The following is a 17,868-nucleotide window of genomic DNA, read 5'->3' on the forward strand; positions in this document are numbered from 1 at the left end:
TCTCTAATCGGTCCTACCTTCACTCCTGTCATCCTTTTGTTCTTTACATAATTGAAGAATGCCTTGGGGTTTTCCTTTACCCTACTCACCAGGACCTTCTCATGCCCCCTTCTTGCTCTTCCCAGCCACTTCTTAAGCTCCTTTCTTGCTTGCTACCCGATATTCCTCAATAGACCCATCTGATCCTTGCTTCCTAAACCTCATGTATGCTGCCTTCTTCCACCTGACTAGATTTTCCACCTCACTTGTCACCCATGGTTCCTTCACCCTACCATTCTTTATCTTCCTCACCGGGACAAATTTATCCCTAATATCCTGCAAGAGATCCTTAAACATCGACCACGTGTCCATAGTACATTTCCCTGCAAAAACATCATCCCAATTCACACCCGCAAGTTCTAGCCTTATAGCCTCATAATATGCCCTTCCCAATTAAAAATTTTCCTGTCCTCTCTGATTCTACCTTTTCCATGATAATGCTAAAGGCCAGGGAGCAGTGATCACTGTCCCCCAGATGCTCACCCACTGACAGATCTGTGACCTGACCTGGTTCATTACCTAATACTAGATCTAGTATGGCATTCCCCCAGTCGGCCTGTCAACATACTGTGACAGGAATCCATCCTGGACACACTTAAACTCTGCCCCATCCAAACCCTTGGAACTAATCAGGTGCCAGTCAATATTAGGGAAGTTAAAAAGTCACCCATGATAACAACCCTGTTATTTTTGCACCTTTCCAAAATCCACCTCCCAATCTGCTTCTCGGTATCTCTGCTGCTACCTGGGGCCTATAGAATACCCCCAATAGAGTAACTGCTCCCTTCCTGTTCCTGACTTCCACCCATACTGACTCAAAAGAGGATCCTGCTACATTACCCACCCTTTCTGTAGCTGTAATAGTATCCCTGACCAGTAATGCCACCCCTCCTCCCCCTTTTTCCCCCCTCTCTATCCCTTTTAAAGCACTGAAATCCAGGAATATTGTGAATCCATTCCTGCCCTGGTGCCAGCCAAGACTCTGTAATGGCCACTACATCATAATTCCATGTATGTATCCAAGCTCTCAGTTCATCACCTTTGTTCCTGATGCTTCTTGCATTGAAGTACACACACTTTAGCCCTTCTACCTTACTACCTTTACACCTTTTATTCTGCTTCTCTTTCCTCAAAGCCTCTCCATATGTTAGATCTGGCTTTACTCCATGCACTTCTTTCACTGCTCTATCGCTCCGGGTCCCATCCCCCTTGCAAATCAGTTTAAACCCTCCTGAACCATGCTAGCAAACCTACCTGCAAGGATATTGCTCCCCCTCGAGTTCAGGTGCAACCCATCCAATCTGTACAGATCCCACCTTCCCCGGAAGAGATCCCAATGATCCAAAAATCTAAAATCCTGCCCCCTGCACCAACTCCTCAGCCATGCATTCAACTGCCATCTCCTCCAATTCTTACCATAACTATCACGTAGCACTGGCAGCAATCCTGACAATGCCACCCTTGAGGTCCTGTTCTTCAGCCTTCTGCCTAGTTCCCGAAACTCACACTTCAGGACCTCATCACTCTTCCTGCCTATGTCGTTGGTACCTACATGTATCATAACTTCTGGTTGCTTTCCCTCTCATACCATGGTGTCATGCACCATGGGCCAAAGGGGTAGTACTATGCCATAATGCTCTATGTAAGCACCTCCACTCCTTTTTAAAACTGACATCCACTGATCTCAGAGATAAAAAAAATAATGCAAATATCATTCTACATTCATATACTTCTCTCTGTAGCTGGTCACAACCTACCTTCATCTTAGTCCAATCCTCATTGTACACAGTGTTGTCCAATTCATCTGTAGAGTTTAGATACTTAGCCCTGAATTCATCCCCAACTACACGTAGATGTTTGGCAAAAACCATGCTTCTCCGAGCCTGTGAATGGCAGGAAAAATAGAAAACTTATATCCACGAAGCTCCTTTTACAATTTTTTACAAAGATATGTAAAATATTATTATTTTACATTTTTTACAAAAATATGTAAAATATTATTATGTAGCTTTCTGATGGCAATATATTTGTGGAGACAATGGAACACCCGAGGTGGGGTAGGAGTTGATAGGGTAAGTGGTATGGATCAGAGGCTTTAAATCATTTTGAAACAAGAGCAATATACTTTTTACACATCATCTTTAATAGAGTAAAAGGCACCCCAAAGAAGCATGCTGGATAATGTTTTAGACTGAGCATATTAGGAAAGGTGAAGGGGATCCTTATTAAAAAATGTACTGAAGGAGAAAACCCAGCAGAGGATCGCGGAGCAGTTGTAATTGCAAACTCAATGCTGCTGATGACACCTCTCACTGGGGAGTGAAATAATCAAGGGTGTACACAGACATTTTTAAGTTCATGCACCAGCCAGGTAACAGACCTGATAGGGATGAACACATTGGGAATAGTGACCAAAACTCGTATGTTTTAAGACATTTATGGAGAAAATCATATCTTGCAGAAAGGTATGAAATTGGGAGAGAGCAAATTATGAACAATTTGGTGTTGACTGGAATCAGCTGCTGTTAGACAAGCCCACATCTAACATGTGGAAGTTTTTTAAAGACCAACTGATCAGAGTTCAGGGTCAGCATGTTCCACTAAGGTAAGGAAATCTTGGGATGACCTGAGAGGTCGTAAATTTAGTCAGGAAGCTGAAGTCAAACAGGGCCCTTGTGGAATGATAAAGATAGTAAGCAAGTGCTTATATTATGAAAAAGAGGATAAGGAAAGGATAGCCCAACTCAAGGCCAGAGGAAGGCAGTTACCTTTGGAGTCAGCAAGTGGCTAAGTTGATTGCACCATTGTGTCAAGGAGGAGAATCTGAAGGATAGTGAAAGAGAATGGAGCCTGCTAATATGCTAGAACACCTTGAGAATAAATAGAAGGTACTGCTGGGTCTTTTGAAAAGCACTAAGACCGTAAGACATGGGAGGAGAATCGGGCAATTTGGTCCATTTAGTATGCTCTGCCATTCCATCATGGCTGATGTATTCTCTTTCACAACCCTATTCTCCTGCCTTCTCCCTGTAAGCTTTGATGTTCGGACTAATAAAGAACCTATCAGCGTGCACTTTAAATATACCCAATGACTTGGCCTCCACAGCCATCTGTGGTAATGAATTCCACAGATTCACTACCTCTGGCTAAAGAAACTCCTCATCTCCGTTCTAAATGGATGTCGCTCTATTATGAGCCTGTGTCCTATACTCCCCTACTATAGGAAACATCCTCTCCACTTCCACTCTATCTAGGCCTTTCAATATTCATTAGTTTTCAAGAAATCCCCCTCATTCTTATAAGCTCTACTGAGTACAACCCCAGAGAGATCAAATGCTCATATTGTTTACCTTTCATTCCTGGAATCATTCTTGTGAACCTCCTCTGGACCCTCTCCAACGCCAGCACATCTTTTCTTAGATAAGGGGCCCAAAACTGCTCACAATACTCCCAAGTGCAGTTTGCTGAATGCCTTATAAAGCCACAGAATTACATCCTTGCTTTTAAATTCTAGTCCTCTCAAAGTGAATACTAACACTGCATTTGCCTTCCCCACCACCAACTCAACCTACAAGTTAACCTTTAAGGAACCCTGCACGAGGATTTCCAAATCCCTTTGAACCTCAAATTTTTGAATTTTCTCTATATTTAGAAAACAGTGTATGCCTTTATTCCTTCTACCAAAGTACAGGACCGTGCACTTCCCTATACTATATTGAGATGCCACTTCTTTGACCGTTCTCCTAGTTTGTCTAAATCCTTCTGCAGACTCCCTGCTTCCTCAACACAACATGCCTCTCCACCTGTCTTTGTACCATCTGCAAACTTGGTCATGACTCAGTGATGCCCACTACATCATACCTGCCAATTTCTAACTGCGCTACAAGATCATCTGTCTTATTCCATATACTGTGTGCATTGAAATATAACACCTTCAGTCCTGTATTCATCACCGTTTTTGATTTTGCCCCCATTTTACTCTTTAGCTCATCCCACTGACAGCAATGTCACCCTATCATCGGCCTGTCATCTGTCAAAGTCTCATTACACCCTGCATCTACTTGTATACCAACTGCCCCATCCTCAGCCCTATCACTTCGATTCCATCCTCTTCCCCAGCCAGCCTGAACAAACTGCCTGTATGAATATTGGTCCCACTTGGATTCAGGTGTACCCCATGCTACCTACCCCATCCCAGAAATGATCCAGAAATCTGAAACCCTGCTCTCTGCAAACAATTCCTCAACCTCGTATTTCTCTCCAAATCATCCCATTTTTTTCCTTAGTGACATGTGGCACAGGCAGCAATCCAGATATTACAACCATGGAGATCCTGCTTTTCAGCTTTCTACTCAACTCCCTATATTCTCTCTTCAGGACCTCCTCCCTTTTTAAAAAAAACCTATGTCAGTGGTACCAATATGTACCATGACTCCTGGCTGCTCACCCTCTCCCTTTAGAATGCCGTGTATTTGATCCAAGACAGCCCTGACCTGGTATCTAGGAGGTAACATACCATCTGGGTGTCTTTTTCATGTCCACAGAACCTCCTGTCTGCTCTTCAAACAAATGAATCTTCTATCTCTACTGGACTCCTCTTCTCCCCCCTGAGCACAGAGCCAGACTCAGTGCTTGAGACTCGGCTTCTGTGGCATCCTTCTCGCCCCTACTAACGGTATTCAAAGCGGTATACCTACGTATTGAGGGGAACAGCCACAGGGGTACTCTGCACTGGCTGCATATTCCTGTACATTTGCTAACAGGATGAGGGTAGAGGAAGTTTCATGTCCTTTTGTCTGTGCTTGGCTTGGAGTCCCCCCCTCAGCGCACCCCTGTGGCTGTTCCCCCTCAGTACTAAGTACACCACTTTAGCAGAGGCTAGAGAGTGAAACTCCAGAGATAAGGACAAAAAAAGAGGTTGTTGTGGGATACACCACGGTTGTCAGACTTTATAAAAACAGTCACAGACAAATGTCCCCCCACAAAATCATTCAGCCATCCCCAACCAGACGCCCTGGACGAACCATGAGATTTGCAATCTACCAAGGGCCAGATCAGTGGCATTCAGGTCAGGTGACCAAGTGAAATACAAGGGGCCCAGGTACGATCTCTGGAAAGCCATCTGACATGCAAAGTGGCAATTCCAGACTAAACAGCTGTAACAGGGATTAAATGCTATCATGTCTTACAAAGTGAAACCAATTGATAGAGGTGACAACAAGGCTTTGCACACAGATGAGCTCAATGCCTTTTAAGCTCACTTTGACCATCAACACATGGAGACACCTTCAAACTCCCCCTGATGACTGTGATTTCAGTCTGAGGCAGATGTATGACCATCCTTCAGGAGGATGAACCCACGGAAAGTATTTGGCCCAGAAGAGGTACCTGGCTGAGTACTAAAGACCTGTGCTGATCAACTAGCTGGAGTGTTCACCAATAACCTTAATCTCTCACTTAGGCAGTCTGAGGTACTTACCTGCTTCAAGCAGACTTCACTTATACCATTGCCTACGAAGAAATTGGTGACCAGTCTCAATGACTATCATCCAGTAGCACTTATGTCAACTATGATGAAGTGCTTTGAGAGGCAGGTGATGAAAGACATCAACTCCTGCCTGAGGAACGACATGGATCCACTTTAATTTGCCTACCTTCACAACAGGTCAACAGCAAATGCCATTTCATTGGCTCTAAACTTATCCCTGGAACATCTGGACAGCAAACGTGCATGCATCAGGGTGACCTTCATCAACTACAGCTTATCATTCAATACTATCATCCCCTCAAAAATTATAAATAAGCTTCAAGATCTTGGCCTCAATACCTCCTTGTGCAATTGGATCTTCGATTTCCTCACTTGCAGTCCTCAGTCAATTCAGATTGGCAACAGCATCTCCCCCCCAACAATCTTCATCAGCACAGGTGCATCACAAGGCTGTGTGTGCTTAGCCCCCTGCTCTACTAGCTTTATGCTTATGACTGTGTGGCTTCAATGCCATTCTTAAGTTTGCAGATGGCACCACTGTTGTTGGCCGAATCAAAAGCGGTGATGAATCAGCATATAGGAGGGAGATTGAAAACTTGGCTGAGTGGTGCCACAACATCAACCTCTCACTCAATGCCAGCAAGACCAAGCAGCTGATTACAAAGTTCAGAAGGAGGAAACCAGAGGTCCATGAGCCAGTCCTCACTGGGAGATCAGAGCTGGAGAGATTCAGCAACATTACATTCCTCAATGTTATCATTTCAGAGGATCTGTCCTGGGTCTAGCATGTAAATGCCATTATGAAGAAAGCATGGCAACATCTCTACTTTCTTAGAAGTTTGCGAAGATCTGACATATCATCTAAAACTTTGAGAAACTTCTATATTTATGTGGTGGAGAGTATAACTGATTGGTTGCATCACGGCCTGGGATGGAAATTCCAATGCCCTTGAACAAAAAAAGCCTACAAAAAAATAGTGGATATGGCACAGTCCATTATGGGTAAAGCCCTCCCCACCATTGAGCACATCTACACACAGCGCTGTCGCTGGAAAGCAGCATCCATCGTCAAAGACCCCCACCATCCAGGCCATGTTCTTTTCTCTCAGGAAGCTGGAACAGGAGCCTTGGATCCACCCTGCCAGGTTCAGGAACAGTAATTAATCACTAGACACCTGAATCAGAGGGGATAACTTCACTCATCCCAGTACTGAACTGTTCCCACAACCTATGGATTCACTTCTGAGGACTCTTCATCTCATGTTCTCGCTATTTATTGCTTATTTATTTACCTTTTTTCCTTTTACATTTGCTCTGTTAGTTACCTTTTGCACATTGATCGTTTGTCTGTCCTGTTAGGTGTGGTCTTTCATCGATTCTATTCTGTTTCTTATATTTACTGTGATTGCCTGCAAGAAAATGAATCTCAGGGTTGTGTATGGTGACATATATGTACTTTGATCTTAAGTTTACTTTGAACTTTTTTTTATTGGCCTTTGCTAATAAAAAGAAGCAAGGTGTATAAGTCCCCAGGGATTAACCATATCTCCCAGAATATTGAAAGAAGCAAGTGAAGAGATTACCAAGACAGTTGGATGCTCACTAGCAACAAGTGAGGTCTCAGAGGATTGTAGAGCAGCAAATGTTGTGCCCTTGTTCATGAAAGGAAATAGGGATAATCTAGGTAATTATAGGCCAGTGAGCTTCATGTCAGTGGTAGGGAAGCTACTGGAGAGGCAGCTTGGAGATAGGGTTTATGTGCATTTTGAATGGCATGGCTTTGCGTGGGAGAGCTCATGCTGCACAAACTTGATGGAGCTTCATGTGGAGAAAGTCGTGCTTGTTATCTCCATGGACTTTAGTATGCCTTTCAATAAAAACAATCCTTCATGGTTGGTTGATTTAGAAGATAAAGATGTATGGGTTCCAGAGTGAATTGCAAGTTTTGATTCAACCCTGGCTTGTCCATAGAAAAGTGTAGGGGCAGATGGCTGTATCCAGTAGTGTTCCACAGGGATTGGTGCTGAGGCCTCTTGTTTGTGAGCTTGCCTTCAATGTCAGGGGCGTTGAGTACAAGAGTAAGAAAATCATGCAACAACTATATAAAAAACTTTAGTCACACCACACTCAGTACTGCGTGCAGTTCTGGTTGTCCCATTATAAGACAGATGTGGAGACTATAAAGAAAGTGCATAAAAGGTTTACCATGACACTGCCTCGATTAGAGGGTATAAACTACAGTATAAAGAAAGGTTGGACAAACTTGTGTTGTTCCAATTTCCTAGTGTTGGAGGCTGAAGGGAGCCTTGATAGAGGTTTTTAAAATTGAGAGGCATAGATAAGGTTGACAGTCAAAATCTTTTCCCTAGGGTAAAAATCTTAAATGCCACAGGACATACTTTTAAGGTTAGAGGGGTGCAGGGAGTTTAAAGATGGCATGAAGGGCAAGTATTTTTTATACCGTGTTTGGTGCCCAGAATGGGTTACTGGGGTAGTAGTAGAAACAGGCACTTTGGTGAAATTTAAGAGACTTTTAGACAGACACATGAATACAAAAGGATATAGATGACACACAGGACAGTACTATAGGACAATTAGTACAAATTGGCATTAAGATTGGCATAACATTGCCCAAACATTGTACTATTCTATGTTCTCAATCAATATAGTACTCACATCCCAGTAACTTTTCCCTGCATAGTGGTCATGAAGCAGGTTCTCAGCTCTGTCTATCATTACAGACCTAGGACAAAATCGGAAACTTCTTCAGGAATCCTTGACCACAAAAAATCCAACAGTGACATTAGACATTGCAGATGCTTAAGTCTTGAACAATAAACAAAATGCTGGAAGAACTCAGAAAAAAATTCCCCCTCTCCCCCCAAGCAAAGATACTGCTCAACCTGCTGTGTTCCTCCAGCACAATGAATGTTGCACTCAGATGGCCCCACTTCAAAGTCATCATGCCCAAATTTAGCAGATTGATACATTTAAAGAACACCAGAATTCGGAAAGTATCTTTCCCAATCTCAGGACATCCCAACTTGATTCCAGCCAATGTAACTCATCTGAATTATTCAGAGTGTGGGAACGTGGAAATTGTAGCACAGCAAGTCCCCACATACAGCAATGAAATAAATGACCAGATGATTTGCCGTTAGATGTTGTCAAGGAAAAAAAAGACAACATTGAAGCTTCTTTGAATAATGCTAAAAGAATTTTAAATTCTAAAGAAAGGAGAAATGAGCTTGTGTTTAACATCTCAGTTGAGGACAACATCTTCTACATTCCAATACACCTTCATTACCGCACTGGAGTTTAAGAGTTTAGGTTTAAGAGTTAAGTCCACAACTAGACATTGACTTTTTAAAAAAAAATATAAACCTACCAATTCCCAAGGCTAATTTGACTATATCTCTTCCCACCCTGTCTCCTGTAAAAATGTTAATCCCTTTTCTCAGTTCCTTCAACTCCACCGTACCTGTTCCAAGGATGAGGCTTTCATTTTCAGAGCATCAGAGATGTCTTCATCCTTCAAAGAACAGGGATTTCCCTTCTTCCACCATGCTGCCCTTACCCGTATTTCATCCATTTTCCGGACATCCATATTCACCTGATTTTCCTGTTGCCTTAACAGGGATAGGGTTCCTTTTGTCCTAACCTACTATCCCATGAGACACTGCATCCAACACATTATTTTCTGCAACTTCCACCATCTCTAAAGAGATCCTACCAACAAACACATCTTCATCCCACCCACTCTCTGCATTCCATAGGAATTACTCCCTCCTTGATTCCCTTGTCCATTCATCCTTTCCCATTAATACTCTACCTGGCACTTAACCTTGCAAATGGCCTAAGTGCTACACCTGCCCTTTCACCTCCTCCCTCACCTCCATTCAGAGCCACAAACTGTTCTTCTAGGTGAGGTAACACCTCACCTGCAGATCTGTTGGGGTCATCTATTGTATCTGGTGCTCCCAATGAGGCCTCCTCTACATTGGTGAGACCAGTCATAAATTGGGGGACTACTTTGTTGAGTGCCTCTGCTCCATCTACCAAAAGTGGAATTTCCTGGTGGCCAACAACTTTTATTTCCATTCCCGTTCCGACATGTCAGTCCGTGATGAAGACTCACAGGGTGGAGGAGCAACACCTCTTATTCCATCTGGATAGTTTCCAACCTAATGGCATAAATATCAATTTTGCCTTATGATAATTATTTTCCCCTTCTCCTTCCCTCTTCTATTCTCACTGGCCTCTTACTTTAACCCACCTGCCTATCATCTCACCTGGGTGGCCCTCTTTCTTCCCTTCTCCCATGTTGCACTCTCCTCTCTTACCAGATTCTTTCCTCTACGACCCTTTACTTTTCCTATCCACCTGGCTTCATCTTTCATCAGCTAGCTATCCTCCTTCCCCAGCCTCCACCTTTTCATTCTGGCGTCTTCCCCCTTCCTTTCCAATTCTAAAGAAGGGTCTCGGCACAAAACATCAACTGTTTATTCATTTATGTAGATGTTGTCTGACCTGCTGAGTTCCTCTAGCATTTTGTGTTACTTTTTAAAAAATACATTTTATTTTCTAGAACATACATGTTGCTAGCAAGGCCACAATTTATTGCCTAACATTAAATGTTCTTGAGAAAGTGTCAATGAACTACTTTCTTGAGCTGCTGGTAAAAATACACCACTCTACGAATTAGGAGAAAACAGAACTGGCAATATATTTTCAAATCATGATGGAGAGTAACTTGGTGCAGAAACAACACTTAGTGATTTCCCCATGTGTCTACTCCTTTTGTTCTTGAAGGTAGAAGCCTAGAGTTAAGAAGGAGCCTAATAGCCTGTCTGAGTTACTGAAATGTCTTTAAAGATGACGCACACTTCTGCCACAGTGTGTTGTGGTTATGGGAACAAATATTAAGTGTGATGATGATTCAGGTAAGAGAGATACTAATGACTTCTAGAGCCTAAGAGCAACTTTCCCAAGAATTATCTCACATTTCTCCCTTTGTCAGCAATTATTTGAGATTGGAGATTCATAGTGTGGTGGAAAGTGATGGCAGAAACTCCATCCTCATCTCATTGGTTCTGAGTTCTGGTTTATGAGAGTAAAATTAAAACAGAAGTTAACCAAGAAAAAGTAATTAGGTTTGACAGACTGTAAAATGAATTGCTGAAACAGGCCAAAGTTTCTGACATTGAGAGCTGCAGCAAGACTGAGAATGCATGAGGAGATGCAATTTGAATACAAATGAGGAAAATGTGCAAAACACATTGAAATTGATGAAAAGGTTTTCAGCAGTAGAGTATCTACAGTAATTAATAAAAATAGGATAAAATACTTTTAAAATTCAATCCATTGAGTTTTGAAGTCAAAAGCAGGATAATTCTGTCACACAATAAACTACATACAGTGCTGTACCACAGATCAGGCTTTCAACTCTTGTAGGGGGATTGCTTTCCAGGGAATTAAATAACAGTGAAAATTGCGGGAATGGATAAACTAAACTAAGGCCCTTGTTGCAGATCTAGAAAATAGAAAGACACCTGAAGAGACATAGATACACAAAGAGCAAAGAAGCAGAGCCATCAAAATTGACATGACCACTGCTGTTTGAGACATTTTGCATGTCTCTACAACAGTGATGTCAAAATAATAATAGAAAGGCAATGTAGCAAAGATACAATCTATATCTGCAATAACTCAGAAAAATAAATTGGACCTTTGTCCTCATTTTAAATAGAAGACTTTGCACTCAACTAATACAAAATATCAAGCAAGCAGTGAGATAAAATAAAGGAGGGTTACAAGTCAGGACTGGCAACATACACAAAGTACCTGAGATTTATGTTTTCAGGAGACATCATCAAAGGCCAACATTTAACTGAGAAAAAATGTGGAGTTAAGCATGGATCCTTTGGGATGACCAGAAATAATGGGGAAAAAAAGACATTGCATATGACCACCAGATATCCTAACCAGATGGACAATGGAAGTGATATAAAGGATGAGGACAGTAAGATTAACTATGTTGAAGCCTACACAAAGATGGAAGAAGGATAAAGCAGAATAGTGCTCCATAGGATTGGTGGATTACAAAGAACCAATACTAATGTTGATATTCCACAGAAAGTAATTTTGTCTCTGAACCATTTTTTGAAAAAAGGCATTTTATGTAGTTTTACAGGCAAGATGGCTACATACAATAAGGGCTTACAGGACTGGGAGTAATATATTTGTAGAGATATAATTTAGATTAAATGACAGAAATCTTATGAATAACCGGGTCATTTACAGGTGGGCGAGCTATTATGTGGACTTTACAATGATCAAATGTGAGGCCTCACGTATTTGAACCTATATTAATGAATTGGATGAATGTATCCTGATACAAATTGGCATGCAAACTCTGAATAGGGCACAAAAAATCTAGAGAGGCTTAGAAAGTTTAAAGGAGTTAGCAAAGATGTGGAAATAATAAGTAATAAACTCTCAAACAAAATGGAAAATTCTATCATGTGATTATCACTCTTCCACAGAGGATTCTTTCTTTTTTTAAAAACAGGATTGGTAATTAATTCAGTCTTATGAAGCATTATCTAATCTAAAGCAGCCTCTTTGATTGGCTCCATAGCTACTATTGCTTCTTTTTCTATCAGATCCCATATTGTACACAAGTTTTACCTGAAGGAGAGGATATTATTTGAGAATACGTACACAACACTGGAAGAACTCAGCAGGTCAGGCAGCATCCGTGAGAAAAGAGTAGCCAACGTTTTGGGCCGAGACCCTTCATCAGGAATGGGGGGGGTGGGGGGGGGAAGAGAGGGCCGAAGCCCAGTAATAGAGATAGGGGAGGGGGTAGGGCCTAGAGGCGCCAGGTGAAAAACCAATCAGAGGAAAGATAAAGGGGGGAGGGGGAGGGGATAAGCATGAAAGAACTGTAGAGATAAAGAAGCAGAAAGTTGAAAGGGGAGAGAGGCAGAGAGGGACCTGGGATAGGGGGAAGGCGGGGGGGGGGGGGGGGGGGGAATTACCAGAAATTGGAGAATTCAATGTTCATGCCACCAGGCTGGAGGCTACCTAGACGGTAGATGAGGTGTTGCTCCTCCAACCTGAGTTTGGCCTCATCATGGCAGTAGAGGAGGCCATGTATGGACATATCTAGATGGGAATGAGAGGCAGAGTTGAAGTGGGTGGCAACCGGGAGGTCCTGTCTATAGTGACGGACGCGTAGGTGCTCGACGAAGCGGTCCCCCAATTATTTAGCAGGCAAATTATCCTATGGCAACATGTCAATTTTCTTACATTGTGAAAATCACGAATGCAAAGATATATCATGCAATTCTTATGTTCAGGTCACTCACTCACTGTGCTGTGGTGTTTTGCAGCAAAACTGGTACCATGATGGAGGCTGAACCTTGAACAGACACACAGGCGACACTGAGGCCTCTTGTCTCCTTGTAACCCCAAAACCAACCTCTGTCACAGAAAGGAAATGTACATCAGTTAGGAACACACAAAATGCTCACTTTCCACAGTTGCTGATCTCTTTATCCACACAGATTTCTTTAGTGACTGGTTCCGTATCTTACAGATGAGCAGGGAGAAAGAATGGCTAGAACTTAGGCAATACTCTTCAAGGGACCCCAAAGCTGATTGTGGGTATTGATATATTTAGAAGTGTGGCCACTGTTATATTAATTGAAATGCAGCAAGTTTCATATAACTCTTAGTTAAATAGCATTAAACATTTTAAACTCAAAATCCCATTGTTGTAACATTCTCTAATATTTGTAAGTAATGGGCAGAGACCACACTGGATTGTTATTGTTACCAACCTTGCCTCAGTATGTCACAATGCCTCAGCAGGTCACATGCTCAAATCTTTAATAGAAAATCCATTCATTTTAACATTGGTATTAGTGGAACTTTTCTACATTGCAAATAGGCTGTCACAATTCCTACATTGCAACAGGCTACATTTTAAAAGTACTTCTTCAGCTATAAAGATGTGTTGAGGGAGTGAAAAAAAAAAACAAGAGCCAATGGTACACCTTGGCATGTGTTTTATGGAAGTCTACTTAAATGACTAACTCTGCCATGGATGGAGGGACAGAGATATTAATTGTCCATCTTTCCAGCTTAACCTGCAAAGGCTAAACGTTAGAATTATTATGGCATAAAATGAGATCAATAGTGGTGCAAACTAGGAACATCCAAATGGTGCCATAAAAATCTGTGAGCCGAACTGTAATTACTTGGCGTTCCCCTAAGGGGGCTGAAATTTTCTAAGTAGTTTCTAGTAAGCGAGGATGCTGTCTTTTGACTAGACTAAGAGAGATGTACTGAAATGTGAAGAATAATATTATTTAAAACAATCTGAGCAGAGAGGAAGTAATAAAATGATTTAATTATGCAGTTTTATTAATTTCTGCTCTCAGTGTCCAAAATAGTCAAAATAGCTATTCAGTGTATAAATTTTCTATCAAGCCCAGAAAATAAGAGAAAAACCTGGTACAAACTATTATTAAATAAAGACTCAAATGCAACTAAAAATTTCATGATAGAATATAAATTCTAAACAATGAAACTTAATCAATCAAATCTCAAATTAATATAAACCCAATCACAAGAATAACATGATAAAATTAAGATTATATGTGATGTTTATTAAAATTTCCCTATTTTGATCTTTTTTTATACAGCTATATAATGTGGAACTGCATGGACTGCCATACAGAGGTGGTATGAGAAATGTACAAGAACAGAACAAAATAAAAGCTCTGAACTGTATCCCATTTTGGTTTTCAAACTATCTTCTGGTCTGACTATAAATATAATTGTGCACTATTACATGTACTATATAATTAATAAATCTTTGATACTTTAAGTTCATTGAACAAGAACCTTATTTATTTGGGCAATAAATTTAAAAAACTGGTTTCAAAAATGAGGACGAATAATCACTGTCTGTCTATCAGCTCCATCTACTTCGCAAAAACAGTCTAATGATTAATTACAAAACAAAGCAAAACACTGCAAATGTGAAACTAAAAAAACCCAGAAAATATTAAGTTAACAGTTTATGCTGATAATTGATTATTACAATAATTAAGAATGCTTTTTACCTACATGGATTTGGTAATCAACAGCTTTTAGTGACAAGGAGTCAAACATTGAGGATTCAAGTCAAGAAAAATATCTTCACACTTCTTCAGGCTGTGAAATTTGTTGAAACTTCTACCAGAAAATTGTGGATGGTCGGTCAGTGAGTCAAGGATGAGACCACTTAATTGGAGTTCTGGGGAAATCAGGCAACAAAGTGAAGCTGATGAAGACGAATAACTATGATTTTATCAAATGGTGGTGCAATCTTGATTCGATTAGTGTCTTACTGTCATATGAAATTTCATGTTCATGTGTAGCTCACAAAATAAATAGTATACATGGCAATAAATGCAACAAGTACAGCATCAAGCGCAGAACAACGGAATGGTGCAGGGTAGTGCTATCTGCTGAAATGACAGACACAGAAGAGGTAGTACTAAAGGTTGAGAACGTGGCAGCACTGCAGGGAAGGGGACGAGAAAGACGCAATTGGTTCATATGTCTGAGAGCAGTGGGAAAGAAACAGATATTGAGTCTGGTCAGCCAGGGTTCCAAGCTCTTGTATCGTCTCCTGTGATGTAGGAGAGATAAAAGGGAATGGCCAAGTTGGCTGCAAACCTTGATGATACCTGAAGGTCATATTTCCTTCTCCCAAGGCACTTATTGTAACAGATGTGACCCAGTCCTCTCATTTTTAAATGTGCTTACTATGATGAGAAATTATCCAAGTGTAAACATTCCAGAAATGGATGCCAACAAATAGTCAACAAACAACATAAGTAGCTTCCATAGAAGACTAGCCAAATGGAATTGAACTGCTTCTATTCTCTTCTTCAATTTCATTTAGCTCTTTTGAACATTTCAAAATGGAGTTTGTTACAGTCCTGAGGAGAAAACTATAAAGCAAGAGAATGGAGGTAGAACTTATTGGTTAACTCTTGCAAAGATCTATATCTAACTTGTGTTTGTTTCCCATGGTAGGGACGTCTCAAACTGGAGAGTATGGGTTAAAGATGACAGAGAGAAGGTTTAAAAGGGATCTGAGGGATATAATTTTCACTGTTATCAGGTGAGGGAGCCAGGAGAAGTAACAACATTTAAGAGGAATCTGGATGAACAAGGCTTAGAGGGATACAGAACAAATACAGGTGGGATAGTTGTGGTGAGCCAAAGAGTCTTCTTCTATGGCTCCATCTGGTACAGGTGCAATTGGGTGGACGGTCTCTATCTGTGCATTAATATTATAAGCCCTATTAAGCACAGCAAGGTAGCTCTTTTACAACATTACTTCTAATAAAAAGGAAACACAACTTTAAATACAAGTTACAAGTATGCCAATCAAATACCTATAAAATCCTTGTTTGTCGTTCACATATGTAAGAGATTCAATACAAGGCCGCTCATCCACCTTTTCTTCCCATTGGCCCTCTGTCCAGCCTTCTGCATATCCTTGCAGAACGTAAATCTGCTGTATAAATGGTCCTCCTGACTCTGTGAGCAACAGAGAGATTAATTATTAAAGAGAAATTCAACTTTTAAAATTAGTAATCTAGGACTTTTGCATGCTTTTAATTAAAAACATATCACAGATGTGAGTGTAATAAAAGAAAATCCACTATTTCTTGTTTTCTTAATTAAAATAATTTCATTTATGACAACAAATTTGACAGGATTATTCCAATCTGATGTGTGGTTTGCATCAATTACAATATATTATTAAATTTGCAAAATGGAAAAATAATTGACAATGAACTTCTACACATGTAAGCACTATTCTATTTTAGCAAACAAAAAGCCATTGGAAAAAAGTAGTCAGAAATAAGAATTTGAGTGGACAGGAAGAATAAAGGGTGCACAAATAAATAAGGAATAAAGTGGTGATAGATTTTAACAGACCATGACATTGAGCTTCATTTATAGAAGGGGAAAATTGGCAGGTAGGGAAATTGTGTCAAAATTAGTTAGGCTTTACTTGAGAGGATGTTTTAGAGATTTTGTTACTTTATCTTGAAAAAGATCTTGAAGTTGAGTGGATGTGACAAGAATTTCTAAGTATTAGTTTAGAACTGAGAATTTTTCTTTGTCAAGAATGAATGAATGAATGATTGAAACGAAAAAGTGATCAAACTGAAGTCTTTAAAAAAATAGAGAAGTGTTAATAAAGATGACAGTGCATCATAATTTAGGCTACCCGAAGGCTCTTATTGAATAAAACAAGCCAAGAATGGATTAGAAAGCTCTCATTTAAGTGAAATTATGTTCCTTGTGTGTGTTTAGAACCAAACCAATAGACAAGTAGAATTCCTTGAGATTCATTAAGATTCCAGATACCTGCAATGAACTCTTCATATTCAATAACAGGGATGTTCTTGCTTAGGCTAGGCACATCAAAGAATGCACTCCATGGAATGCGGACTTGTTCAAGATCTGTGCTTTGCCAATGGTAGAGATGCCCCCAGGGAGGAAGAACCAGTACCCAAGCTTCACTCTTTAGCAGACTCTTCATCAAGGATGCCATGCGTAGATAAACGTCTCGTCGAAGATTAAATCCTTCAGGTGGATTCACATCATATAACAAATACCTAGGGACACAAAATGTTTCTATGACATTCTGCACTCCATACTTTTTTGTACCCACTCTCTGAAAATGGGTGCAAGGGCAAAAAAGAATAAAACTGACTTCATCCCATTGAGATACTAACCAAGGTCCCGCCTGCTACTTGGTTGGATGCAAAAGATCTTAGGGCATTACCTCGAGGCACAGCCCCCCTGTACTGGGTAATATTCATTGGTCTAACAGATATCTGGTCACTATTACATTGCTATTTGTGGAACGTGTGGGCAAATCGGTTGCTGCATTTCCTTTGTCACAAATAAAATTCTACATTGACTGTAAAACTATCTGAGGCATCCAAAGTAGTGAAAGTTACCACAAGTTTGTGTCATTTCTTTTTACAGCTTTCCTTTCCAATATCACAACTGGATAACACATGTTGTTGGTCTCTGATTGTTTTGCTGAGATGGGTTGGTGGCTCTTAAAGCAGGTGGTCCCAGATGACTTGGGAGTACAGTGGCATGCAAAAGTTTGGGCACCCCTGGTCAAAATTTCTGTTACTGTGAATAGTTAAGTGAGTACAAGATAAACTGATCTCCCAAAATCATAAATCTAAAGATGACACATTTCTTTTATATTTATATACAAGATAATATTTTATATACAAGAT

At 40.5% G+C, this 17,868-nt stretch overlaps 1 protein-coding gene across 1 annotated transcript in view; it reads right to left on the minus strand.

Moving 5' to 3' along the window:
• pofut2 (protein O-fucosyltransferase 2) overlaps nucleotides 1–17,868 on the minus strand; it is a 32,870-nt gene that overhangs the window by 10,926 nt on the left and 4,076 nt on the right. Inside the window, exons 2-6 of the mRNA XM_073046636.1 lie at nucleotides 16,976–17,226; nucleotides 15,991–16,135; nucleotides 12,905–13,015; nucleotides 8,204–8,270; nucleotides 1,797–1,922 (exon numbers count right to left, since the gene is read on the minus strand). Of these exons, the coding sequence (XP_072902737.1) occupies nucleotides 1,797–1,922; nucleotides 8,204–8,270; nucleotides 12,905–13,015; nucleotides 15,991–16,135; nucleotides 16,976–17,226 (700 nt within the window). The remainder of the gene's footprint in view (nucleotides 1–1,796; nucleotides 1,923–8,203; nucleotides 8,271–12,904; nucleotides 13,016–15,990; nucleotides 16,136–16,975; nucleotides 17,227–17,868) is intronic.

Source organism: Hemitrygon akajei, chromosome 5, assembly GCF_048418815.1.
Source record: "Hemitrygon akajei chromosome 5, sHemAka1.3, whole genome shotgun sequence".
Taxonomy (NCBI): Eukaryota; Metazoa; Chordata; class Chondrichthyes; order Myliobatiformes; family Dasyatidae; genus Hemitrygon; species Hemitrygon akajei.